Genomic DNA, 27,913 nt, shown 5'->3' on the forward strand with positions numbered 1-27,913 from the left:
TGGCAGGAAAGATTACTGGGGTCAAACGACCCCAGCAAGGTGATCATCTAGCCTTCTTTTAAAGACCCCCAGGGTAGGAGCCAGCACCACTTCTTCTCTTGGAAGTTGGTTCCAGATCCTAGCTGCCCTGAAGTAGCACCTCCTGATGTCTAGCTTGAATCTACCCTCTGCCAGCTTGTGACCGTTATTCCTGGTCACTCCTGGTAGTGCACGGGGGAACAGGGACTTCCCCAGTGCCTGCTGATCCCTGCTGACTAGATTGTAACAGGCCACTAGATCCTCCCTCAGCCTTCTCCTGTGGAGACTGAGCAGGTTCAGGTCCCGTAGCCTCTCCTCGTAGGGCCTGCTCTGCTGTCTCCTGATCATGTGAGTGGCCCTCCTCTGGACCCTCTCCACGTTGTCCCCATCCCTCTTGAAGTGTGCTGCCCAGAACTGGATGCAATACTCCAGCTGCAGCCTGACCAATGCTACACAGAGGGGGAGGATCATCTCCTTGGACCTGCCTGAGATGCATCTGTGGATGCATGACAAGGTACGGTTGGCCTTCCTGACTGCATCCCCACACTGCCGGCCCATGTTCACCTTGGAGTCAGTGATGACTCCAAGATCCTTTTCTGCCTCTGCACTGACAAGAAGGGAGTTCCCCAGCCTGTAGGTATGGTGCCGGTTGTTCCTCCCCAGGTGCATCACTTTGCACTTGTTGGTGTTGAATCCCATCCTATTCTCATCTGCCCACCCCTGTAACCTGTCTAGGTCCAATTGCAGCCTATTCCTCCCTTCTAGCATGCCCACATCCCCCCACATCTTAGTGTCATCAGCAAATTTGAACAGGGTACTTTTTACCCCCTCGTCCAAGTCACTGATGAAGATGTTGAACAGTGCGGGCCCGAGGACCGAGCCCTGCAGAACCCTGCTGCCCACATCCCTCCAGGTTCTTGCCATTTTTCTTGCTGTATATCCCCTTGCTTTTATTCTTATTCATGGTTAAGAAAAGGAAAACCATCTTTCCACCTCTTATTTCCCCACCTCCCCTCTCTTCCTCCCCCCCCCCCCAAAAAAATAAAAATCTCAACCTCAGATCTGCTGCTGGTTGAGGGCTGTCTCACTGGTGAGGTTTAGCATGCGGCCCATGGGCTCCTGCCCAGCCACCTTTTCCCACTGCTTCTGCTGTGGCTTTGGCTGGGGTCTCTGTGTTTCCGCCTCCCTCCTGTTTCTACTTCCTTACACCATTCCTGGAAGTGGGATGGAGTGGTGGGAGTGGCTCTAGGGTGCTTGTGCTGTGTATGTGGCAAGGAAAGGAGCCAGGCTGCCTGTGTGGTGTGCCTGATGGAGGTGGGGAGCCAGGCTGCCCATGTATTGGGAGGAGGGACTGGGTTGGGGCGTATCACAATGAACAGCCTGTGTGGTTCCCGTGTCTGTGGCATGCTTGGTGTGCAGCCCTTGGCAGCCCAGAAGCTGGACAGCTCTGGACTAGTTATTTGAACTGTACCATTTTGAATAAACTGAGATACAGAAAATATCTCTTTTGCAGTTGTAGAGAGAACAACTGCTGTAAAAATTTGGTTTAACTCTTAAGAAACTGATTCCAGGCGGTTGGCCTCTACTAGCTGTGGTTCTTGGCTGTCTTTTGGTAGCATAAATAGTCATTTCAAATTTTAAATTTTAAATAATTAAAACTAAACATTTCTAAATAATTTTAAAGCATTTTGCACATCCCTAAACATTCTAGCAAATGCTAGAAGAATGGTTGAAAAGAAGTCGTTCTTGTAATTAGTTTTTGTTGAATTTTTTATGCTGTTTGTCAGATATTGATTTGTCATGATTAAATGATTCTGCTTTCTGACTTGCTGTTTGCAGTTTTGATACACTCTGTAAAGTGGATTTTCCCTTTTAGTTGAATTGTCCTGTTTCATTTGGGATACTGAAAGTATTAATAGCCTTTAGGGGAGAAGATTGGTGTTTGACTTAGCTTTTTTTTGAGTTTTTAGTACAACTTTGACACAGCTTGATTTAATTATTCATGTTAATTCTAACATAACTGACTTGCTGTGAGCTGAAACTTTTTGATCTTTCAAGAAATTGCATTATTCCATTTTATTCTTTGTTCTGTGGTGGTAACCTAGTAGCAGTCACCCACATAGATTCATTTCTAAAGAAAACTTCTGTGTAGATATAGAAGAGGTTGGTTTTTACCTATGTTAATCTCAGATCCTGTATTTCAGTTTTGAAGGTTCCTTTTTGTGGAGAGTTGATCCTACTTTGACTTCCCACTCTTTTTCATTCTTTTTGTCCTAGGCATACAATGTAATCATCACCTCTTGTGAAACTGAAATATGTATTAACAGTTGGTTAATCTTATTTTTGTTTGTGTTTTATGAAATGCAGGAAATGTCTCTCTTGCACTTGCAGAGGGAACAACTGCTGTCAAAATTTGGTTTAACTCATAAGAAACTGATTCCAGGCACTTAGCCAGTGGCCTCTACCAGCTGTGGTGCTTGGCTGTCTTGTGGATAGCATAAATAGTCATAATTTGCTCTGTTTCAGTTCTGCTCTAGTTTCTTCTCCATGCTCTTTAAATTTTAATTTCCTGTCTGCATTTTAAGATTTAAAAATGAGAAATTCGGGCCTTGTACCTTTTTGCTGCATTATTGGTGGTGATGGTAGCAGTGGTGTTCTAGCACTCCAGAAAGCCCCTGCTTATAGGCAAGAACTATATTATATGTTATACTACTTAACACAAAATACTTTTTCACAAAAGAGTATAACGGGGCTGAAAGGCTTACTTTCCCCAAGTTGTTTTTGTGTGTATATTATACCTTCATGTTGTTTCTAACTGGAAGATGCCATAGGTATATTCTCCATGGACTAATGTGTAGAAATACCCAAGCTATATCAGAAGAACTTCAGTTGGGTACTGTAAGTTGTATAGCTTGATTAGCACAGGTGGACTGATGTACTAACACAGCTACGCTGCTTCTCATACCCAGGTTGGCTTATACCAGTGGTTTTCAATATTGTTAGATTCAAGGCATCCTCCATAATTTTGGCAGGGAGATCCTAAATTGGATCTTATATGTTTATCTTCTCAAACCTTGTCTATTCCCTCCCATTTTCTATGGTACCTTTTAGAGGATCCCTTGGTACCCTGGTTGAGAATCACTGGCTTGTACAGATCTCATGCCAGTTCTCTCTGTATGCTACTGCATTATGCTTTGCAGACCTACTATAAACTGGGTAGAAAACTATAGATTTCGTGACAAGAATTATGAATGAAAAGGAGGAAATGAAAAGAGAAATAAGGTAATTACTTGCGGCTTTGGGTCTTTTGTTTTTATCTAAAAGTTACAGACAAATCCTTGCAAAACAAGCATTCCTAAAACCAGTTACTTAAAACTGAAGATGGCCAAACCTGACATTCTTGTTTATTTTTAAGACTGTTTAGTTGTTTGCTAGCCAATTGCCCATCAAGAGTGACTGGGGGTGGGGGGAGGGAAGCAGATGGGGTTGGAGCCCTGTGCTACTCCCCCCATCTGGGCTGGTTCCCCTTCCCTCCTGCTGCTTGGAGTCCAGGAGGAGTGGGGCTGTGCCTGATGCAGGGAAGGACTGGGCTGCCTAGGGGGAGGGGGAGGTGTAGGGAGAGTGTAGGCCTGGGCCCACCTGGTGGCGGCAGGGGGATGGGAGGAGCGGGCTTGCAGTCAATATGGAGAGGAGTGGGCCTGGGCCCAGCAGGGGGAGGAGGAGGCTTGTTTGCTTGTTCCTCCCCTCCTCCTCCACAGATGCTGTGATGGGCTGGGCCAGGCCAACTGTCCGTCCGTTCCCCATCCCCCCACTGTGGTGGGCTGGTTTTTCCCCCAGCTTGGGCTCGCTTTCCCACACCCTGTCTCGGGCCTGGGTCCAGTCCTCCCCTGGCCCCAGCATCAGCATCACCACCAACGCCACGGTGTGCCTGCTCTCTCCCCTACCCCCCATCGAGCCCACTCGGGGACAGGAAGAGTGGGCTTGGGGCCAATATGGGGGAAGGGGGTGGGGGAAGAGTGGGTCTGAGGTGGGGGAGGAGGCCTGCTCCTTCCCTCTCCTAGCCGCTGCTGCAGCTGCGTTGAGTCAGGCCCGCAGTTTTCCCACCCACCCTGCAATTGCAGGCCAGCCTTTTCCCCACTTGGGCCTGTTCCTCTGCCCACCCCTGCATTACTGAAGGGGGCGGGGGGGGGGGGCAAGGCTAGCCTTCTGGCCTTGCCCCCGCTTCCATCTGCTCTGTTGCTGCTCCGTCCCTTGTTTCCCCACCATCATGGTAGTGGGCTGCATTTCTTCATGTTCTGATTGGCTGTTTGTCAGCCAATGAGAGCACATATGAAGTGTTACAGCCAGACATAGGCTTTTATAATATTAGAATTGGAAGGCTGGGGTGAGCTTTGCATTCCAAGTAAGCAAAAAGAACACAAGTACAACTTTAAAAATCTTTTCCAACCTTCTGAAGACTTTAAAGTGTTTTTAATTCTTTGAGTTTAGCGTGACTGCTGTATCTTTTATCAGGTTAGGAAAAAATCTTAATGTTTGGCAGCTTGTAGCCACCAAAACACCTGTTCTCATGAGTGGAATATAAATAGTGCCTCCTGGACCAGCTGCTGTCCTGTTTTTTAAATTGTAGATATCTACATTATTCAGCCTTACATGAAAAATGAAACTTGTTTCTCATGACTTCTTTCACAAATGACACTGAATGACAGTTGTATCCCATAGTGCTTCTTGGGGACAACATAACCAACCACATTTATTTTCCCTTGTGTGCAGTTTGTGGCTCAACTTTTTGAGCCAAGAAAAGAAATTTTAGTAAAGAGGTGCTGCATGCCCAGAACACCATTCTTCTGCTTTTCAGTATACATGGAAACTGAGATGCAAGGAAAGGTGGTGGGGTTTTTTTTTTTTAATTTATTTTTATTTTTTTATTTTATTATAGTGAAGCTAGATATATGCTGGTTATTCATAGCATCCTGGGGTGAAGGGTAGCGAGAATTTGCTTAAAGATGGATCAGATCATCAGTTTATCACACAAGAAGACACTGTATGTGGGATTTGGGGTTTTCTCTTTGCTTTATGACCCAAATTGTAATTCTTTAGGATTCCCAAAATATCAGAGTGGTCATTTCATATATAGACCTAGATTGTCTATTGATGATCTACCTCTTATATTTGCTTTTCTAGCTTCATGTTCAACCAGACTTTGTTTCTCTCTTTTTAAATAATGGATTCCCTCAGATGTGGATTTTTTTTTTGCTTTTGTTTTTGTGTATGGAGGGGAGGGGAGAACTTCCTTGGCAAAGAATACAAGCAGATCTGAAGTTTAAGAAACCAGACAGGTTGGTATCACGACTTGGACACCTGGAGCTAAGCAGGGTAAGGGTTTAGTCTTAGATGCTCTTAATGTAGACAAACTTACCACTAACTTGTCACAACTTGATTTTCTTTCTCTTGGCTTCTTGTTTTAGAGACTCTACAGGGGTGGGTAATTCATTGGTCCACAAGCGGTCTCCTTTACGCCGAAACCAAAAGACCCCAACATCCTTGACCAAGCTGTCCATACATGATGGACAGAAAGCCAAAAAGCCCGTGTGTAAATTTGAAGAAGGTCAGGATGTCCTAGCTAGATGGTCAGATGGCTTGTTTTATCTTGGAACCATCAAAAAGGTAATTAATTTTAATAAGCTTATAGTATGTCTTGTTGAGGTTGTAAGACAGTGGTTCCCAAACCGTGGGTCACAACCCCAAGTGGGATCACAACATCAGCATACGGGGTCATGGTACAGTGCTGTTCTGCACCAGGTCTTGCCCACTGGGCTGCATTGACCCCAGGGGAATGGCAGCAGGGGAGACTCAAGCCCACAGTGGGCAGCCCGCATCTCTCCTCCCCCCACCCCTTGGTCTGCCCACGGGGGAGGGGGCAGGAGGATGCTCCAGCCTCAAAAGCTGCTGATTCTGAGGGCAGTAGCCAAGGCTTAGGTGCTGCTGGGGTTGGAGGGCAGTGGGCTGTGGGGCATTTGGGAGAGTGGGAAGCTGTGAATTTGGAGTGAGGGGCACTAGAAGGGCCAGGAGGCTGGGTCAGGAGTGAGAGGCACCTGGGTAGGGTTGGGGACTGTGACTTGGGAGTGAGCAGCCATGCTGAGGAGGATATAAAGTCATGTTGAAAAAAGGTTGTGGAAGCACTGCTGTAAGACGCACATAAATTGCTTAAACTTGACCACAGTATATTAAGTGTATATTTAGTTAAATATACCTGACTTTTGTTTTTCTTTTACTGCTCATTGTCTCCACTGTCTATTTTTATTTTACTTTTCAGATAAACAAACTGAAACAGAGCTGCTTCATTATATTTGAAGACAGTTCCAAATCCTGGGTTCTGTGGAAGGACATACAAACAGGCAAGGACTTCAGTAAAACTACCATTGTTCAGCCTTTTATTTAATGCATTTTAAAGGCTAAAATGGGTTGTCAGCTGATTTATTTATTTATTTTTTTCTTTTGAAATGACCTAAAAGTTCACTCAGAGAGCAGCTGTATAGTTTATCATGAACCTGCACCAGTAAACCAGACTTATTAAACTCCTGTTCCCAGAAACAATCTGAGCAGGGTGTGGGGCCATAAATTGGCATGTGCGGGGGCCCCATCCCCGGATGCCAACCCCTGCCCCTTGCCATGGGCTTCCTCGCAAGCGGCCGGGTGTGAAGCTAGCAGTAGTGCGGACCCACCGCACTCCCCGGCTCTGTGGGACCCTCCCCCCTCGGCCCTGCCTGTTCCTGCAAATTTGAAACAGGACCCCATAATAACTTATGAGCAGTAGCCACCAATCATTGACACTGAGGGGTGTGGGTGTTTGACGCTTATCACAGAGTAAATTATTATGCAGTAAAGTGAAGAGGATGCCTGATATACAGCTTTAGACCAGCGTAAGTCATTCCACTCCCAGATAAAGCTGCCTCTCAAAGTGAGGGGTAAATGTACACTGCTTTAAGTTGTAGTGGCTTATTGACTTGTATCCATTTCCCTAGCAGATTTTATCTCTGTGCCAATCCTTGCCATCCAGGTAGGCAGTTGCCTGCGATAGGTGCTGTTACAGCTAGCTGGAAAGAGTTGTTTGTGTCTGGCATAACTTACCATGGCAGCTAGGAGCAGGCAGTTTGTGTAAGTTTATTTGGGGCTTGGCCGATCACAAAGATGACAGAACTTTTGCCCCAAAATCCCCACTTGGTAATGAAGACTGGAGTGCTGATTATTTTATATACCTGTGATGTGATGAGCCATTTAGTGAGTAGACAGTTGCATTTCACAATTGTTTTAATCTTCGGTGTTCCTTAAGGAATAGACTGAGTTGGAGTCCTCTGATGTTGAAGTAGTGCAGGCCTGGCTGGGTGATCCTTACGAGTTCTACATCAAAAAAGAGGGGACACAGTTTTCTCTAACCATTAGCAAATCTGGTCAGCTTTCATCTTTTACTTGAGTTGCTAATACTTTAGGCTGAATGCTTTCTCTAATACTCTCTCAAATAAATGCATTTCTTCCATCTAGTTTCTAAGACGGTTTTAGAAAGTCACTTGTAGCTTTGGTTCTGCACAGTCTTTGTGCCTTATCTTCTTGCAATTCATGTATAGCAAAGCGGTAAATATGTTATATTCACCTGAATCCAAGATGACTTCAAAATTTTAAGACAACCCTTCAGTAATTTGATTCTATGCATAAATTCATAGATTGTATGGGGCTAGAAGGGACTTTGCAGATCATTGGGTCCAGCCCCCCAGCTCTAGGCAGGAAGACAGCTGGTGTTTGGTGACCCCAGCAAGGTGACTGTCTAGTCTCCTCTTGAAAACCTCCAGGGTAGGTGATTTGCACCACCTCTGGAGGGAGTTTATTCCATGGTCTGGACACCCTGACTGTGAAGGAGTTTTTCCTGGTATTAAGCCTGAAGCGGCCTTCCAGGAGTTTGTATTCGTTGGTCCTGGTCTTCCCCAGGGGTTCCCTAGGGGTTTGCCAAGCTTGTGATGCACTCCTCTGATATAGCAGTAAGCTGCTATCAGGTCTCCTCTCAACCTTCTTTTCTTTAGGCTAAAGAGGCCCAGGTCCCTCAGCCTTTCCTCATATGACTTGCCTTGCAAGTCCCTGATTGTACGGGTGGCTCTTTTCTGGACCCTCTCAAGTTTTTCCACGTCCTTATTGAAGTGTGGCGCCCAGAACTTGATGCAGTACTCCAACTGCAGTCTCACCAGTGCTGAGTACAGCGGGAGTATCACTTTCTTAGTTTTATACAAGATGCATCTGTTGATACATGCCAGCATGTTGTTTGCCCTGCTGACCACCACCTTGCACTGATGGCTCGTATTCATACGATGGTCAGTCATTACCCCCATGTCCCTCTAGGCCATGGTGCAAGTCAAGCTGTCACCACCGAGCCTGTATGTATGTTGAGGGTTATTTGCCCCCAGATGGAGCATCTTACGCTTGGAAGTGTTAAACTTCATCTGGTTCTGGTCTACCCAACTCTTGAGCCTGTCCAGGTCTGCCTGTATCTGCAGTCTATCTTCTGACATGACCACACTACCCCATAACTTGGTGTCATCCTTATACTTGGCTAGTGAGCTTTTAATTCCCCCATCCAAATCATTGATAAAGATGTTGAAAAGCACTGGCCCAAGCACGGACCCCTGAGGGAAACCACTGGGTACTTCACACCAGGATGACACAGATTTTTTTTCATGAGAACTCTCTGGGTCCTACCCTGTACGCAGTTTCCCACCCACTGAACCGGCAAGCAGCTGATCCCACAGTCTTCCAGCTTTCCCACAAGAATATCATAGGATACTAGATCAAAAGCCTTTTGGAAGTCTAGGTATATAATGTCTACCATGTCCAGGTAGCAAGAGACCTGGTCATAGAAGGAGATGAATTGGTAAGACCAGACCTATCTGTGACAAATCCATGCTGGCTGTCATTTGGAATCTTACCTCCTGCGAGTGTATTGCACATAGATTCTTTAATAAGTTTTTCCAGGATTTTCCCTAGCATGGGGGTTAGGTTGATTGGCCTATAGTTGCTCAGGTCTTCCCCTTCTTGAAGATGAGCACAATGTTGGCCCTCTTCCAATCCCCATGGATTTCCCCTGTGTACCATGAATTCTGAAAGAGTTTTGCCAGGGCTTCCACGATGACCTCAGCCAGCTCCATCAGCACTCTTATAGTTTCATAGTAGCTAGAGTCAGAAGGGACCTAGGAAGATCATCTAGTCCGACCCCCTCCCTTGGCAGGAAAGAGCACCGGGGTCAGATGACCCTGGCAAGGTGCTCATCTAACTTCCTTTTAAAAATCCCTAGGCTAGGAGCCTGCACCACTTCCCCTGGAAGCCGGTTCCAGGCCCTAGCCGCCCTGACTGTGAAGTAGCGCCTCCTAATATCTAATCTAAACCTACCCTCCGCCAGCTTGTGACCGTTATTCCTGGTCACTCCTGGCAGCGCACGGGGGAACAGGGACTCCCCCAATACCTGCTGATCCCCCCGACCAGTTTGTAGCAGGCCACAAGGTCCCCCCTTAACCTTCTCTTGTGGAGGCTAAACAGGTTCAGGTCCCGTAGCCTCTCCTCATAAGGCCTGCCCTGCTGACCCCTGATCATACGAGTGGCCCTCCTCTGGACTCTTTCCATATCGTCCACGTCCCTCTTGAAGTGTGGCGCCCAGAACTGGACGCAGTACTCCAGCTGCGGCCTGACCAGTGCCGCATAGAGGGGGAGGATCACCTCCCTGGACCTGCTTGAGATGCATCTGTGGATGCATGACAGGGTACGGTTGGCCTTCTTGACTGCCTCCCCACACTGCCGGCCCATGTTCATCGTGGAGTCAATGACGACTCCAAGATCCTTTTCCGTCTCCGTGCTGGCAAGAGGGGAGTTCCCCAACCTGTAAGTGTGGTGCCGGTTCTTCTTCCCCATGTGCAACACCTTGCACTTATCAGTGTTAAACCCCATCCTATTCTCATCCGCCCACCGTTGCAACCTGTCAAGGTCAGCTTGTAGCCTATTGCACCCTTCTAGTGCACCCACATCCCCCCACATCTTAGTGTCATCAGCAAACTTGAACAGGGTGCTTTCTACCCCCTCATCCAAGTCACTGATGAAGATGTTGAACAGTGCGGGCCCGAGGACCGAGCCCTGCGGAACCCCACTGCCCACGTCCTTCCAGGTCAAGAAGAACCCATCCACTACCACCCTCTGGGTGCGGCCCTCCAACCAGTTGGCGACCCATTTGACCGTGTGGGCATCGACACCACAGTCTCCCAGCTTTTTGATGAGGACAGGGTGAGAGACAGTGTCGAAAGCCTTCCGGAAGTCCAGAAAGACTACATCCACAGCAACGCCTGCGTCTAATGATTTGGTGACCTGATCGTAAAAGGCCACCAGGTTGGTCTGACAAGACCTGCCACTGATGAACCCATGTTGGTTGCCCCTGAGCATGCATTCCCCCGCAAGGCCCTCCTGGATGTGTGCCAGGATAATTTTTTCAAAGAGCTTACCCGGGATTGAGGTAAGACTAACTGGCCTGTAATTTCCCGGGTCCTCTTTTTTTCCCTTTTTGAAGATAGAGACCACATTGGCCCTCTTCCAGTCCTCTGGCACCTCACCAGAGCACCACGAGTGCTCATAGAGCCGCGCCAGGGGTCCCGCAATGACCTCGGCCAGTTCCTGTAGAACCCTAGGGTGAAGATCGTCCGGACCAGCGGACTTGAACATGTCCAGCCTCTCCAGAAGTACCCTAACTAACTCCTCGCTAACCCCTGGCCCAGGCGTGTCTCTCCCGGGGCCCAAGGGGGGCCCAGCAGGGAGGTGGCTGAGCTGGTCCCTACTTAGGAAGACAGAGGCAAAGAAATCGTTAAATATGTTAGCTTTGTCATCTGGCATGACGACTAAGTTGCCCATCGTGTCCTGCAGGGGCCCCACATTACCCGGGACCCTCTTTTTACCCCCTATGTATTTGAAGAAGGACTTCTTATTGTCCTTAATCCGGGAAGCTAGTCCTATCTCCATCTCTGCCTTGGCCTTCCTGACTGCCCCCCTACATCCTCGGGCGACTGTAACATAGTCCTTCTTGGTGATGACCCCATCCCTCCATTGGGTGTATGCCTCCCTTTTAGCAAGGAGACATTCCCGGATGCTCCTAGTGAGCCATGGGGGTTTATGTGCCCTCCTGCTCCCTTTGACCCTTGTTGGGATTACCTCCCTTTGGGCATGGAGGATCATCTCCTTAAGGAGCAACCACTCACCTTGGACATCTGGCTCCCTTCCCCTGTGGGTCCTCAGCGCTTCCCCAACGATCCTCCTTAGCTTGTTGAAGTCAGCCCTCCTAAAGTCTAGGGCTGTTGCCTTGCTGCAGCCCTTTGCCACCTTACGCTGGATGGTGAATTCCAGCAAGCAATGATCACTGTCTCCCAGGTGGCCCATCACCCGCAGCCCCCTCACCAGGTCATCACCCGTGGACAGCACCAGGTCCCACAAGGCGTCTCCCCTGGTGGGGCTGTGCACCTCCTGGGTTAGATGGAGGTCCTGCACTCTGGCTAAGAACCGACATGAGTGATCAGACTTAGCTGACTGCTCTTCCCAGCAGATGTCTGGGAAGTTCAGGTCCCCCATGATGACCACATCCTTAGCCCTCACTGCCTCTGTGAGCTGACCTAAGAATTCCTGGTCGAGCTCTTCTCCCTGGTTGGGAGGTCTATAGTAGACTCCCACCGTTAAGTCTCTATCCCCTGGACTGCCTTTTACTCTAACCCAGAGCACCTCAGAGTGCCCCCCCTCTATCCCCTTGCTAATTGACGAGGAAGTATATTCCTCCTTGATGTAGAGTGCTACTCCTCCACCTTTCCTTCCTATCCTGTCCCTCCTGTATAGCCTATAGCCCTTGACACTCACCGCCCAGTCATGCGATGAGTCCCACCACGTTTCTGTGATCCCCACTATGTCAGGGCTGGTGACAGCTAGGAGGAGGGCGAGTTCCTCCTGCTTCTTCCCCATGCTTCGAGCATTCGTGTAGAGGCATTTGAGGCCTCCAACGGTTGTGCCCACTGACCCCCTAGTCTCAGCAATGCCCCGTCCCCCATCACTTACCTGTTTCTCCCTTTTGACCATTGGTCTGGGCTCGCTGGCTGTTGCTGGGCCTGGTAGTTCATCGTCTCCTCCGCCCTCATCTTCCCCCTCCCCCGACGAGCCTAGTTTAAAGCCCGCCGAAGGAGGTTCACCAACCTGAATGGGTCCTGCTGACTTATAAATGTCTAGTTTTTCTAAATGGTATTTCACCCACTCAGCATCCACAGTGGGGAGGCTGTCAGTCCTGGCATGTCCCCTGTGAGCCTTATTTTGCTTGACTTCCCCCTTGGTTCGGTGAAATACCGAAGCAAAGTAGGCATTCAGGAGTTCAGTTTTCTTGAATGTCAGTTACCAGCTGTCCCGTGGTATTAAGCATGGGTCCCACACTTTCATTTGTTTTTGTTCTACTGCCTACTTACCTCAAGAAGGACTTATTGTCCTGGACTCCCGTGGCTTACCTATACTCCGTTGGCACCTTGGCTTTCCTGATCATTTTCCTATAGGTGTTGGCCACTGTTGTATAGTCCTCCTTGAGGACCATCCCTAGCTTCCACTGTGTGTACACCTCTTCTTCTTTTTTTTTTTTTTTTTTTTCCCCCCCTTTTTTAAGAGGACTGCATTGTCCCTATTAAGCCAGGGGGGCTTGCCAGCCCTTCTGCTACCTTTCCTCTTTGTAGGAACGGTTTTATTCTGTGCTTTGAGGATTGTATCCTGAGGAATGACCACTCATGCATCCCATTTGTCTTGTCTTCCTTGTCCTACATCACCTCCCGTACTAATGCTCTGAGCCTGTCAAAGTCAGCATTTTTGAAGTCCAGGACTTTAATCCTGCTGGTTGATTTGTCAGCTTTGCGGCGGACGGTGAGCCTGATAATTTCATGGTCACTGTTGCCCAGGTTACTATACATGGAAAGTTATAACTTTGTTTTAATATATATAACCTATATTTATTTATTTATTTATTTATTTATTTATTTATATATACAGACATTGTGAATGCAAAATGAATTTTTGTATGCAAAACCAAGTGCTTGGTGGTTTATCTATATAGATTAATATTTTTGTTCCTGTACACTTAGTTTGCATATACAATTTGTGCAGGTGTTTCACTTTAACTGTTGATACCATGGGTTTGCTGAACCGCCTGACTAATGAAAAATACAGAGCTATATGGAATCTCTTCCATTACAGATGGAAAAAGGATACAGTTAGTATAGAATAACTGAGAGAAACTTGAGCATATACCACTAGCCTGCTCCAACAACACATGGGTATGGTACCTAAAGTAAATTGTAGAAAGAAAAGCACCCAACAACCTACCTAACAACAATTTTATTCTAATAATAATGAATCACACTTATCTCTCTTTAGGAGCCACTGAAAGTGGGGAAATGGTCTGTACGATATGTCAGGAGGAGTATTCAGAAGCACCTAATGAAATGGTTATATGTGATAAATGTGGCCAAGGTAACTTTTATTTCTTGGTATTTGCTGCATTTAAAAGGACATTTCTGCTTACTACTTTGAAGAGGGATATTTGTTTTGGCCACATTCAGGTGTAGAATAGAAAAGGCAAAAAGTCAGTGGTCAGTGCTAGACTGTTTTTTTTTTTTTAACCTGAATTTTGTAACCTTTAAAGGGTTTTCAGCTGCTGAGGTTTGTTTGTTTGTTTGTTTGTTTGTTTGTTTGTTTTGTGGCTTGTTTTTTTTTGTAGAAGTAGGTAACTAAACCTACTCAAAGTGACCATATTAATCATTAAAACTTCTAAGAGCTTTTCAAAAAGAGTATTTGGAATTTGCTAGTTACCATCTTTGCTTATCAGATTTTTGCTTTGATGGAAGTTTGCTTTTACTTTCTGTATAGAAATATTAAACAGCTACTTGATAGGAACTAAAAGTAGTTTTAAAAACAATGTGTAATTTTCTTCTAAAGAGTAAAACCTATATTTTTGAAATCAGGTTATCATCAGCTGTGTCACACACCAAACATTGATTCCAGCGTGATTGATTCGGATGATAAATGGCTTTGTCGACAATGTGTTTTTGCAACAACAACTAAGGTATGGGATGGAAATACATTTTGTCTGTTTGGCTGATATACTCTAAATGGAAATTCAAAAATTATGTTTACTGCTCAATGAAATGTTCATATTATGAAATTGAAAATGACTCTTTGAAGAATTCCTTTTGCTTTGACCTGGTTTTGGGAAGATTCGTGAATTCAGAGTTGTGTGTGTATCTTTAGGACATTTGTTTTTAAAAAGCAGTCAAGCTAGTATTTTAAGCATGACTGCAGGTGAAAATTCTTATCCACCTATTACTATAACCAGTTAGTCTTCAAGTTACAAGGTGTTTTTAATTACAAAAACATATTGATTATTATATAAACTATGGATGTTGCATTGCAGAGGGGCGGTGCACTTAAGAAAGGACCCAATGCCAAAGCACTGCAAGTCATGAAGCAAACCTTACCATACAATGTAACAGATCTTGAATGGGATGCAGGTCATAAAACTAACCTCCAGCAGTGTTACTGCTATTGTGGAGGCCCTGGCGAGTAAGTAACCATATGGAAGTCTTCTTTCATCTTAATGTAGCTGTGTCAACTTTTGGCCCTGATCCTACAAATGCTAACGAATATATTTAAAGTTACATAATTTGTATAGAATCAAATTATTGGAGGGTCATCTTAAATTCATCCCTGGCACAGTGGGGTGAGCAGGGGGAAAGCAGCAGTGAGGGCCAGACCCCTGCCCTTTGCTGCTGCTCCTCACCCCATACCTCCTGTCTCCCCTGCTGTCTGCTATGTGCCCCTCTGCCCCTTGCCCTCCCCATGCCTGTGCCTGCTGCTCTGCTGCCAGTTCCCTCACTACCTCCTCCAATGGGGCCAGTTAATGAAGAATACACCTTTTGAAATGAATGCATATATTTTCTTTTAGGACAGACTGTGGTAAACACATTTAATGTTAACTCTTTATATTGCATCAAGTCTTTCTTTTTCTTTGTATGGTCTTCTCATGACAACCATTAACAAAATATCTGAATGCAAAGATAAGTGACTTGCCTTTTTGTTGCATTACTTTTAATCTGTATAAATACTTTTTTCAGAACCTTATTTATGAGAGTAGTTCTGTTAAAGTTAGTTTAGTTCATATGCATAAAATGTATGCTGAACTATGAGTTTAGATCAGAATATTTCTAAAGCAGTCTGAATCCATCAGTGTTCCATGACATGGGGCATGCTTAACCTCCCCTCCTATCTTGTGTGGTGGGGGGTTGGTGGTAACAAAAGGGCTTTCTTTACTACTAGAATGTTGTTAGGACCACATATATATTCTTTTGAACAGTGGCGTCAGCAAGAACTTAGCCCTAGCAGGGGTATCTGCTAGGATAACTGCTGAATAAATATGATAGGCTCGCTGCATTTGTCTGCTATACATGCTTACACTGTTATCATGGTGGCTAGTGTATTATTTGTTACGCTAACATCTAGGATAGTGGTTCTCAACCTTTTCTGTAGCAGGACCCGTTTGTAAACATTGGCCAATCCTGCCACAGCTCCCATGTGTGGTGAGGGGGGAGGGCGGGAGTCCCCAGGTAGCCCCTTACAGGCTGGAACTGACGGCCTGCAAGGGAAAACCCATGATTTCCCACATGTTTTCTCCTTTTAAAGGAGAATCCATTTTTAAAAGCTTCTTGATCCATTTTAAACGTTTGTTTTGCAACCTTTTCATATATTCTTACAACCCATGGGTTGAAACGCTGATTTAGGACACCAAGGTATGTCGTGGTGGTGGCAGGAAAGTTCTCTGGAGGAGTTAGAGTAATTAGCAGGAATCTGGGTTTTATGTTTCTCATGGAAAAACACAGATTTCCCCTGTGATTTTATTTTTATAATTTCCCTTTTAAGGAGAAAAACCCAGGAAACTTGGTTTTCTCCTTGAAGGGTAGCAGAGTTCCAGCTTGCAGGGGCCCCCTTGAGAATCGGAGGAGGGCAATCGGTTACAAGTGGTAGAGGCAGGGCCATGGGCCTGTGATTTGGGAGTGAGGGACACTAGCTTGGGAGCCCTGATCCCGCAGCACAAGTCTGGGGGGCATGTGTTCTCCGTGCCCCCCTGCCAGGAGTGTGTTCCCCGTGCCCCCCTGCCAGGGAGCCAGCCCCTCGGCCATCGCCTCCTGCCCCCCCCACTGTAGACTTACCTGCGGGAACCTGCAGGAACTGCTCTCATGCTGCCTGACCACCATGTGCGCATGCCTGATTTTCCCTCCTCTCAGCCCCTTGAAGGCTGGAACTTTGTCAGCCAGCAGGGTGAAACCTAAAGTTTCCTGTATTTTTTTTTTTTTTTTCCTCCCCACATTTTTCTCCTTTAAAAAGATAAAATCCATGCATGTTTTTTTTTTTTCCTTCATGTTTTTGCATTGTGAATGGAAAACCTAGAACCCTGCATATAAGTAACCTAGACTAGTAATATAAAATAATTATCCCAATGATCAATATTTTTTTTGTTTTGTTTTTTTTAAATGTTGTTGAGAGCTAGAGGTTTGTTAACATAAAAATGTTTTACTTTTAAACTCTGAATACATACCCCTTTCTGTGCCATAAACCATTTACATTTTTTTTAAAAACTAAAATTATTTTATGTTTTATAGCCACTTATTGTTCTCATTTCTCCCATCTGATTAAACCAGGGTATCAAATTCATTGGTTTCTGCAGGCCAGATGAGGGGTGTGGGGCCAGTTTGTGTGCCAGACTGGGCCAGCAAACCAGGTGTGTGTGACCTGGCTGTAGTGCTGTGTGCACCCCGCATGCAGTGTGTGAGGCCAATCATTGATCCACATGCAGTACCATGGGGCATATCTTTGACACCCCTGGATTAAACAGACCAGATTGTTTCTCTTGTTTGTAGACTGTTTCCTAGGTTTCTAGATGGAACAGATAAAAATACCTTGATGTTGTATAGTATAGATACCTTGTAAAAATTTTAAATAAACTTTGACCTGAGAATCTCCCTTAACATAATGTGACCATACAGTTTTGTGGAGCATTTGCTACAATTTGTTTTTTTTAACACTTGGCTGTTTTTAATTTCTTTTGGTGAAGCTGGTATTTAAAGATGCTGCAGTGTTGCAAATGTAAACAGTGGTTTCATGAAGCTTGTGTGCAGTGTCTCCAAAAGCCAATGCTTTTTGGTGACAGGTAAGAAGCTTGAACTCAACTCTTTGTTATGTGTTTGTTTGAAATGTTGGGTGTTAAATATTCCATGTGTATTTAATAGGTTTTGTTGTAATAGTGCATTTAACTTAAGCAACGTCTCCATATACTTTTATGTAGAATTATATTACAAAATTGAGAGAGGTTTTTTTTGGCTTTCTGGCTCTTCCTCAAGCAGTTGATTAAAACTGTGATTGGCTTAACTGTGAGTTAGATGTGTGGACAGGTTTGCAGTACATAGTTGCTTAAAAATTCAGAGGCTCTGTAGAGTGACCAGTAGATGACTAATTATGGTATTGTGTATGTTACAACTTGATTACAACTAAGTCTTTCCATAAAGCATTTAACTAATTTTATTTTATTTTGTTTTTTGTTAGGTTTTATACATTCATTTGCTCAGTTTGCAGTTCTGGACCAGAATACCTCAAACGTTTACCCTTGCGATGGTAAGTACAGCATAAAAGAAAACGCATGCAATACCCTGCTCCAGAGGCTAACCAGGATCTTTGATTATAGCGTTCTGCCAGTGGACAATTAAACACAGTGCACATAGCAGTTGGCATTTTAAGATGCATCAGAATAAAGTTTTATGAGAAGTGAGTAACTTTGGCATTTCTATAGAAATGAAGGTTACTCAGAAATTTAATCACTTTAAAATAAAAACATTAAGTGTTAATTAGCTGCAGGGAAAATGCATTAAATCTGCATCATTTAAATGATATAAGATGCAAAGAAACTTTGGAACTAAAATAACATCATAACCGTGATGCTGGACGTTGGATGAAAATGGTACAAAGAAGAAAAATCCTCCAGAAAGGTGGTTTAACTGCAGACTTATGTTCCTGGAAATTTTTTGAGAGACTTTTTAGTCAAGTGAGGCCAACAGTTTTGGGGTAAGCTTTGTTCAAAGCGTATGAACTAAAGAAATAACCATCAATTTCCTGATCCAATATTTTTGAATTCTAGGGTAGATATAGCACATCTATGTCTTTACAACCTAAGTGTTATTCATAAGAAGAAATACTTTGATTCGGAACTTGAACTTATGGCATACATTAATGAAAACTGGGATCGATTGCATCCTGGTGAGGTAGGTAGTTGAAATATTCTAATCTTTTGCGTTACTTCAGCCAAAACAGTCACAAAACAACTGAGTGAGTTAGTGGACTGTGTTATGCTAGATAATTATAATGGTCCCTTCTTACTTTTAAAATGTTAGTTTAAAAAACCAAGAAACTTAGGTCGGCAATTTTTCTTTAAAGGAGAAAATCCATGTTTTTCCATGGCAAATGGAAAACCTGGATCCCTGCTGATTTTAGAGAGAGCATATATCAGTCTTCCCTTTCTGGGCATCATAGTAAGTACAAAATTAATAGCTAGGATAGTTGACAAATACATGAGAATATTTTTAAAAGTTTTGAACCCCTTCAAATGTATTTTGTACACTTGAACATATTTCATCTTGATTGTTTGATTTTTATGTAGCTTAGAACCTGATACATAACAGTTGCTACCTTTTTCTAAGTAAACCCTTTAGTAGATAATCCAGTCTTAGACAGCTGTGGAAATTCTCACCTGGAGAGCCTTTTAGTTGTACAGCAATTTTGAAAAAAAAAAAAGTCATCTTGTAATCATGACTTTTAGATTATATTTAGAAGGTTTTTAGGACTTTTTTGCTCAAATAATGCATTAATTCATTTATGCATTATTTATTAATTTAAGGTTCAAAAGATAAGCACAAGAGCAGAGAATGCTGTGGCTCTTACTCTTTCATATCTTTTGAATAAAGTTTTATGAAAAAATTGAATATTCCAGCTGGCTACATGGCTTTGGAATGCTTACTCTGCCTGAAAAGTAGGTTTTATGTCTGATTTTGACTTTTGATTTTTTAGTATTGGGCAGAAGTGGTACAGGAGTAAATAATTTACAGGGGTGTAGGTTGTAGCTGTGTTGGTCTAAGGACATGGGCAGAAAAGGTTCTTTTGGGTAAATCTGTTATCTTTTATTAGACCAATTTATGTAACTTGTCATTTAACTGTGTTCCAATCTAAGCAGAATCTTGATGAGTAAGCATTCAAACAGGGTATAAAGTGAGAGACATTGGCTTTCTTTTTTTAAGGGTACTTCCAGTTGGTTAAGTGGCAATACATTTAGACTTCCAAAGGAAGTTGCTTGCTTTCCATTTAAAGACCAAATGTTGAGAGTTGCTCAGCTTTTTCCCCAGTGGGCTGGATGGGCAGTATCCTTTCTGTCTGCTAGCCAGATCCCACTGGTAGGCCCAATCTGGCACTGGGGCCGGTGCGTTGGGTGCTGTGGAGCCATGTGGAGAGAACTGAGGCAGCCCAGCTGCCACTTGGCCCTGGGGGGGGTGAAGAGGGGCATGGCCTGCCCCAAATTGGCCCCTAGTTGGGGGGAGGGGAGTGGTGCCCAGCCTGTGACCCAGATGCAGGGGAGGGGGTGGGACCCAGCTGCAACTGGCAGTGTGGGATTAAGGAATTTGGTGTGGGTAGAGTCACTGTATTAATGGCCACCTTGCCCATGCCACCAAATTTCCCAGGGGGGAGCCCCTCAGACTAGATGCAATGGTTCTGGAGGTTGAGCACTCTTTGTTATAAAGTAGAGGTTTTCAACCTTCTTTTAAGGAGTGTACCCCTTCTGGTGGTGGCAGCCAAATGCGGAGTGCGGGGTGGGAGAGGCTTGCACGCAATGGTGCAGGGTGGTGGATGATGGCAGTGGCTGCCATGTGTAAGCCCCTCGCATCTGGCTGACCCAGGTGGTGTCTGTGTGGCCCACAGAGGGGAGCCGCTGCCCTCCTGACACTCCTTGGCCCTGCTTCTGGAAGGCAGTGGTGCAGGGTGGTAGATGGTGGCACTCGGTCCCTATTCTCCTGTGTGTACTCCCTAGCACCTTTCCAAGTACCCCTGGAGGTGCATGTACCTCCAGTTGACAGCCCCTGTTGTAAAGCACTTCAGGTAAGATAGTGAAGACAGTAGAGCAAAATTGGAAATTAAGAGATTATCAAGACTAGGGCTCCATGTCTTTTCTTCACTTTGGGGGCAGGTGGAAATGCTGAACAACTGTAATTTGGACAGCCTGAGTCACCCTCTTCTTTTTTTTTTTTTTTTCCTTGGTAAATCTTGGGTCTTTCCAAGGTCACTACTCAAGTTCTTGTTTTAGGGTGCCAACAGAGTCTGAAAAACAACACAACCTTGGTTTATATTCCGTCTCTCTAAATTCTGGTCGATGTTAAAGTTCACGTTCTTTGGCGATGGGCAGACTGCAGCAAATACTGTTGTAGAAGAACAATGGAAAACCTGGGGTTCTGCTTATAATGACACAGGGTTAGGAGTAAAGCAACTTCAGTAACAAATAGTATTCTAAAGCTTACTATAAATCTGAACCTATACTCTTAAAGGACCTTTCATTTAGGTCAACAAGTTTGTTTTTTTTACTATTGAAAATTCTGTAGGGTGAATCACTTCTCAATACTTTACAGCTGGCAGACACACCAAAATCTGAAAGATATGAGCATGTACTGGAGGCATTAAATGATTACAAGACTATGTAAGTTGATTGGGTTTTATTATCCATTTAAATTGCTCTTCAAATTTCATTCTAATGTAGATTCTGCTATTCTCAGGCACCTTAAAATATTTACTCAGAAATATGATCAGTGGTGACTTCAAATGACTTTATTATTAGATAAATTATCTCTTTCAGCTTTTAATGTCATATGATAGTTGAGGTAGCTATGGGAGATGAATCATTAGCAAAACTGCTTTAGCTTCCATCCCTCTTTCCACTGTTGGCATCATGTACTGGTGGGGAGGAAGGAAAATAAAATAGAAAAAAAAAGCGTAATATAAAAAGAAGGTTCTAGTTTGTCTCTCTTTAAAGTTTCTATATGTATAAAATGATTTTATATAGCCTTCTTATTCTGAATTTAAAAAGAACTATTTTAAAATTATCTAGGTTTATGTCTGGAAAAGAAATAAAGAAAAAGAAGCATTTGTTTGGCTTGAGAATTCGTGTTCCTCCAGTGCCACCAAATGCTGCTTTAAAGGCTGAGAAAGAACCCGAAGGAACATCTCATGAGTTCAAAATTAAGGGCAGGAAATCATCTAAACCAATACCTGATACAAGGTAAAATAAGTCAGTAGCTCAGTGACTTTAGTAATCATTGTAGTGGTGCTGAGGTTTTACAGAAATAGCTCTCGAAATGAACATTACCATTATGATATAGCACACGTCTGCATCTCTGGGGTTAGTGTATTAATAACTGCTAAGCAGAAGGAACATGCCAGTTTTGTAGATCCTGTAAATTTAATCATTTTTAATTTTTTCAGTGACAATTTAAAGTTTCCCATAGTAACAACTAGACATTTACAACATTTTTTTTTTTAAAGCTAACTTGACTTCTAGGCCTAGAATATAATCAACTTCATTTTTTTAAAATTATGTTACTAATTGTTCATTATTAAACCATTAACATATAGATTTAGCTAGTTCTGCATTTTGATTGTGGTTGATTTTATTTTACCCTTTTGAAGCTGTTATGCTGAAAAATAGTGAAATTTAGAAGTGTTAAGAATAGTAACTAAAACATAGGTTTTCTATGCTCAGTTCTGTTATGTAACTACCTGAACAATAAATCTAAATAGGAAGTAGGATTTAAAGTTGTAAACCAGACTATGGACAACCATTTACTTTTTGTGCAACACGTCATTATCTTGGAACAGTGTTTAATTTATTAACAGTTTATATCAAAGTTGAATTTTCTGCATGAGAGTTCAAGCAGTTTAATGTGCACTCTTACACCAACTCCTGTTAATTTTGTATGTTACTGGAAAAAATCTTAAGCTTAATCCATTTCCTAACAATGTTGGTTTGCACTACAAGCAATATCTGTAACTTTTTGTTTAATAAAATTTGTGTTTTACAAGGGTAACAATTTAAAATAATTTGTTTAGAGAAACTTTTATAAACATGACCTCTCCAGTTATGTAAACAAAATGTTGTGTTTCTTCTAGGGAAGTAACTAATGGTATAGAAAGGAAGGGGAAGAAAAAATCAGTAGGTCGTCCCCCTGGTCCCTATACAAGAAAAATGATTCCCAAAACTCCAGAGCCATCTTCTTTGGTAAGTTTTGGAATCATATTTTCCCTGTAGTGCAGTATATCACTCCTAAGCAGAACTGTGATCACTATGATTTAAACTGTTTTTGTTTTGTTTTGGGTTTTTTTTTCCAAAAATTGATCACCTGTCTTTTGAAACTGTCTGAAGTGACTTTCTTTTTCTCCCTTCTCTTAGGAAAAGGAACCAGTTCCAGTGGTAGAGACCCCAGTCCTGGATTTGCCCTCCTCTGTTGGGTAAATGAGAAATGACCTCAAGCCAATTCTAAGATATCTTGTTTATCCTTTTCTTATGAAATACCAGGTTTTTTAAAGTTAGATTGCTTTCATTACATGGCAGTCCTATTATCTTGCATCTCAGGAGAGCTGATGGAACTGCACATTCATCTAATACCTCAGATGTGGAATCCACAGGTGCTGCCAGTACAAAAGAAACTACCTCATCTAGCATTTCACGACATTATAGGTAATTATGGGAGTAGTATGTATCATTTTAAAATATCTAATATAACTTACCTCATGGTAAGTGTTGATTTCCTCCATGCTGTTTTTCTGAAGAAGAGGCAGGGGAAAGCTTTTGAAAAACTTTGCCTTTTAAGGCAAAGCAGCATTTATGTTTCAGGAATCCTGTAGAGCTCTAGTCAGACTTGCTGTAATATTGAATTTGTTCTTCTTGTTATCCATTCTTCCTGTTGTTACTAACTACTGATTAATGATTACATACAAGCTGCACTTAATCTATTTATAGGAGAAGTAACTTAGCAGTATGACCATTTCTTCACATTAGACTTCTGTTAACTTTTTGAAAGCACTTGTTATAACAATTCTTATTCGCTTCAGAAAAATACCCAGTTTACATTAAACTGATATCAAATGCAGTGTATTTTGGACTTCAATTATTGTAGAGCATTTCAATATTGATTAAATTATTATTTAAGTACAGCCTACTTTTCTGAATGGTATGTAAATATTTATTGTTTGGAAAGGTCCTCTCCATACATATTCATATTTAGGAGTCCTAACAATTCTTTATCAGTTGAGATGGTCCCTTGCAAATCACGTCCTAGTTTTCGGATTCCAAATGCATCTCATTTTCCTCTTTCTATTATAAAGTTGCCAAACACTTTTTTTTTTTAATGAATCATTTTCATGCGAATTCTGAGAATCTAATGCCGATTCTTAAATCACAGTACATTAAATAAGATCTTTTGAAAAGTAATAGCTATGGAAACAATCAGCATTTAGGTTTTTGCTTTTTCTTAAGTTTGTTTGAAAAGTTTCAAACATTTAAATACATTTAGCTTTGGAATTTTAATTTTTTAAGGAACTTACCAAACACAACATCTTACTCTACATGCCATTCTAACATGTGCAAGATATAAACATGAATTTAACAAAGACTTATGTCCCTGACACCTGCAATTGTGGTTAGTGCTTACTTCTGTAATCTTTTTTTTTTTTTTTTCCTTGCCATTGGTACAGCTAGTCTTTCTGAACTTTGCATTTAGAAATTGCTTGGGGTCATGTGGGGGAGATAAAGGCTGTCAGTGATCAGAAATGTAAAATTGTATTGACACACACTAACAATATAGAAGACCTTTTAAAAGGTTTTTTTTGTTTTTTTTGTTGTTGTTGTTTTTTTTTTGCAGGGGGAGAGAGAGAGATTTGGGGGGAAAAAAATAATTTCCAAACAATTTGCCAATGGGAAGTTTTTGTGCCATATGTTTTGTTTGGTTGTATACAGTTTTATCTAATATCAGGTCCCAGATGCACATTGCAGGCTGTAATTATGACTCCATAAATGCTGCCATGTTAGCAACCCCGAAACAGATTAGTTGCCCTTGTATCTATGGATTCTAATAATAGTCCCAACAGTGGTTGTTAGTAACTTTGAAAAGGAGGAGAACCTAGTTGGTTTGGGGCTGGTCTTACTATACTACTGGTAACACTGTGTACTTAAAAAGTATTGATTGTTTACATTAAGTTTGGCTAAGTAAACTGCTCTGCCCAGTTGTGTTTTTGTTTTTTTTTTTGAGGAGGGCAATATAAGTGCATAAATGTTGCATGCAAAACCTCGTTCAATCCTAAAACCATGCGCTTAAATGGAATATACTGTATTGTGGGTTGTAACAGAGGGCTCGTCTGCCTAAAAATTTCACCTTAATTTAAAATGTGAATTTAAACTGCTAAAATGAAGCTGGTGCAGTTCCCTTTGGAGGATGATATAATTTTTTGTTTGAATGGTGATTTTTAAGAATGAGCATAAGCTAAACCAAAAAAATCATTCTAGAGTAGGAGCCTACATGCGTTTGTCATCAGTTTACCTGAAGTTAATTTTTAAAGTAATTTAGTTCAACTGCTGTAATTTCTTGTGTAGATAATGCTTTGGACTACGAGTTTGTATGTAAAGCACCATGTGCACTCTTGATATTATACTAATGATAAATAAGATACCAATAACTTTATCACTAATGAGAATGGTACAAGCATTGCTGAAGTAAAGTAATATTCTACAAGGTAATATTAGTGTTTTTTTATATTGTCTAGCTTATCTGACTCCAGAAAAAGGACTCGTACAGGAAGAACTTGGCCTGCTGCAATACCACATTTGAGGAGAAGAGGTCGCTTTCCAAGAAAAGCACTCCAGACTCAGAATTCAGAAATTGTAAAAGATGATGAAGGCAAAGAAGATTATCCATATGATGAACTCAATACAGAGATTCTTAATAATTTAGCAGATCAGGAATTACAGCTCAATCATCTGAAGAACTCAATTACTAGTTATTTTGGTGCAGCAGGTAGAATAGCTTGTGGTGAAAAATATCGTGTTTTGGCTCGTCGGGTGACACTTGATGGAAAGGTGCAGTATCTTGTGGAGTGGGAAGGAGCAACTGCATCCTGACTGTAGGACTGAACATTATGTTCACTGCACTGTCATCTGTAGGTACAGTTTTTAACCCGGAGCCCTGCAGGAGATGTGTCTTTTAATGTGTTTCTAAAAAAAACAAACAAAAAAAAAAACAAAAAAACCCCAACAAACCAATTTAGCCTTAACATGTACTTCTTAACATTACAACTATTGTAATAAAGACGTATCTTTTTAAAATCAGATCTGATACTTAAATTTTTTAATCTGAGCATTGTTAGATTGTTTTAGGTTGGAATATTTTGGGTTACAATTACTTAAAAATGTGCATGTTTTTTAAAAAAAGACATTTTCTAGAGAACATTCCATGGACGCAGTTTTGTGATTAGGAAAAATATTATGTAAATAGCACAAATCTTTGGAGAAACTTGGTTTGTTTTCTTACCCAAATGTTTGCAGAAATGTATTTCTATTTCAATATCCTCTAGATTTCCTAAAGTGCAGTGTATATAATGCCTACTGAAGACTGTAAAATAATATTGAAGTTTTCTTTCAAGCAAAGTGTAAGAGAAAAAAGAGGAAAAAAAAAGAAAAAATATATTGAGCCTGTAAATTGCTCTGTGACTAGACTTTGTTGTCGTCTTAATATATTCTTTGTGTGTGTGCGTGCTTGTGCGCGCGTGCGTGTGTGTGTGCATATACATATATGCACACACGTTCTGTGTGTGTGTGTGTGTGTGTGTATGTGTGATTGTGACCTATGCAATACAAATTATGGGATCGGGCAGCTTTTGGAGTATAAATCCCATAATTTTTTTTATCAGGAATAGTTGCAGTATTTACAGCAGCATTTCTTCTCAGGCTTTATTGGGTGCTGTTGCTTGCTATGTACTAAGGAAAAGTGTCAAATCAGTGCAGTGTGTTCTGACAATGGATGCAGTCATTGATATCTCCATATACTCCTCAAAATGTACTCAATTAGTTTCCTTAAAAATCAACTGCTCAAAACCATAAAGCAGGATTTGAATATTTTGAACATAAACTCTACTAGAAGTATTTTAAAGATTTTTGTGGCCCATTGATTGTAAATCGTGTCCCAGTTTTTTAATAATAAAAAAAAGTTGATGGGAATCTCATAAAAAAATCTTACAATATCTATGGTGATTGTTAGTCATGTTTGGATAAATGTAGTATGAACAAAGTATATTGTTGCACAGGGTCAACAAACAGTATGTTGCCACTTTAAGTAACATTACTGCTTTTATTACAACATTACCTCCTTTTGTTTTTAAAAATGTACCAAGTTTTAAATTGCTAAGTTAGTTTACCTTATTTGTAAAAAAAAAAACAAAAAAAACCCACACAGTTTATTGCCAGTATTAGATGTATTTCTTGTCTTTTTTTTTTTGAGGGGTTTTAGCCAAAGAGTTAATAGAAGAATATTTTTATTTTGGTGGTTCTTTATCTTACTGCTTGAAGCTTCTTTTCTTACATACTTGGAACTTACCACCAAAATAAAATTATGTAATGTTTATTAATTACATAGTGGCTTAAAATGTACTGCCTGAGTTGCTACTTATTTATTCCATTACTTGATTATTTGACTCTCTTTTTAATATTATTGCCTGTTTTGAGCATCTTCAAAAGATGATTTTTCTGTCACCTTATAGCCAAAGGAAGCAGAGAACTTTGTTGCCCTGTGCTTGGTTTGTAGTTGGCCAGGTAATAAATGAGCTTTACGAAAGTGCTAATTAAAAATTGCCACTTCTATTTAACTTCTCTACTTTTTTTTCTCACACCCTCAGCTATTAATTTAATGTTGCCTTGCCTGTAGCTGCAATATTTTGATAACATAAGTTCATATTCATTTGAATGTTCATATCTTGGGGTAATGCAAAATGTAAAGCCTTTGTAACCTTACTCACACCACCTGTTCTGTCTTGTTTTGTTTTACCCAAATCCTTTAATTTAATTCTAACTGAACACCAGCAGTATTTTCAGTAATGCTTCCTTTTTTAAGATAAATATTGGAATGTACTTGGGAGTTGTGGGGGAGAACATTTGTCAAACTAAACTGTCCATAGACTTTAACTGTTGTGAATGTCTGTTTCATTTTACGGTGGTTGACATGGCTCTGATGTTCAGTTTGTATTTCTGGAATTGCTTTTCTTAGAATTAAAAGAGACCGACATTAAATGTGTGTATTTTTAAGAGAGAAGAATGAGTTTTGCTTCTGTATTCACCTGAAATACACACTAGTGCTTTATGCTGTCTTCCCTTGCACTCTAGCCAGTTTGATTTGTGCCTTGCACATAAACCTAGATGTATTTACTAGATTCCTGAAAGTCTTTCTAATACCTTCAGCAAATGTTTTGGTTTTGAGAACATGAACTGGAAACTTGACTAAGAAACGATGCTACTGGAGCAAGTTGATTCTCATCTGTGAATCCTTTGCTACCTTTGTATGCAGTTCCTAAGTATACATAGTTGTGGACTGTCAGGGGGATAAAGATCACTATTTATAACCATTAGATTTTAGTGTGACTTTGTCATTGTCAGTGTTTAATTTCTTATGCACGTTCACCGAGTTTT

At 41.8% G+C, this 27,913-nt stretch overlaps 1 protein-coding gene across 4 annotated transcripts in view; it reads left to right on the plus strand.

Moving 5' to 3' along the window:
- Positions 1-25,948, plus strand: part of MTF2 (metal response element binding transcription factor 2) — a 41,017-nt gene extending 15,069 nt beyond the window's left edge. Inside the window, exons 2-15 of one of the 4 annotated variants that reach the window (XM_090047013.1) lie at positions 5,484-5,682; positions 6,332-6,413; positions 13,483-13,578; positions 14,070-14,170; positions 14,519-14,667; positions 17,213-17,308; positions 17,701-17,769; positions 18,290-18,413; positions 20,793-20,887; positions 21,296-21,466; positions 22,354-22,462; positions 22,634-22,692; positions 22,796-22,921; positions 25,003-25,948. In XM_090047013.1, coding sequence (XP_089903139.1) covers positions 5,484-5,682; positions 6,332-6,413; positions 13,483-13,578; positions 14,070-14,170; positions 14,519-14,667; positions 17,213-17,308; positions 17,701-17,769; positions 18,290-18,413; positions 20,793-20,887; positions 21,296-21,466; positions 22,354-22,462; positions 22,634-22,692; positions 22,796-22,921; positions 25,003-25,357 — 1,831 coding nt within the window. In that variant the 3' untranslated portion in view covers positions 25,358-25,948. The remainder of the gene's footprint in view (positions 1-5,483; positions 5,683-6,331; positions 6,414-13,482; positions 13,579-14,069; positions 14,171-14,518; positions 14,668-17,212; positions 17,309-17,700; positions 17,770-18,289; positions 18,414-20,792; positions 20,888-21,295; positions 21,467-22,353; positions 22,463-22,633; positions 22,693-22,795; positions 22,922-25,002) is intronic. The other 3 variants (XM_090047015.1, XM_090047014.1, XM_090047016.1) reach the window with 3 other exon arrangements.
- The last annotated feature ends 1,965 nt before the right edge of the window (positions 25,949-27,913 follow it).

Source organism: Crocodylus siamensis, chromosome 5 (genome assembly GCF_052110815.1).
Source record: "Crocodylus siamensis isolate JL-2025a chromosome 5, ASM5211081v1, whole genome shotgun sequence".
In the NCBI taxonomy this organism is placed as follows: Eukaryota; Metazoa; Chordata; order Crocodylia; family Crocodylidae; genus Crocodylus; species Crocodylus siamensis.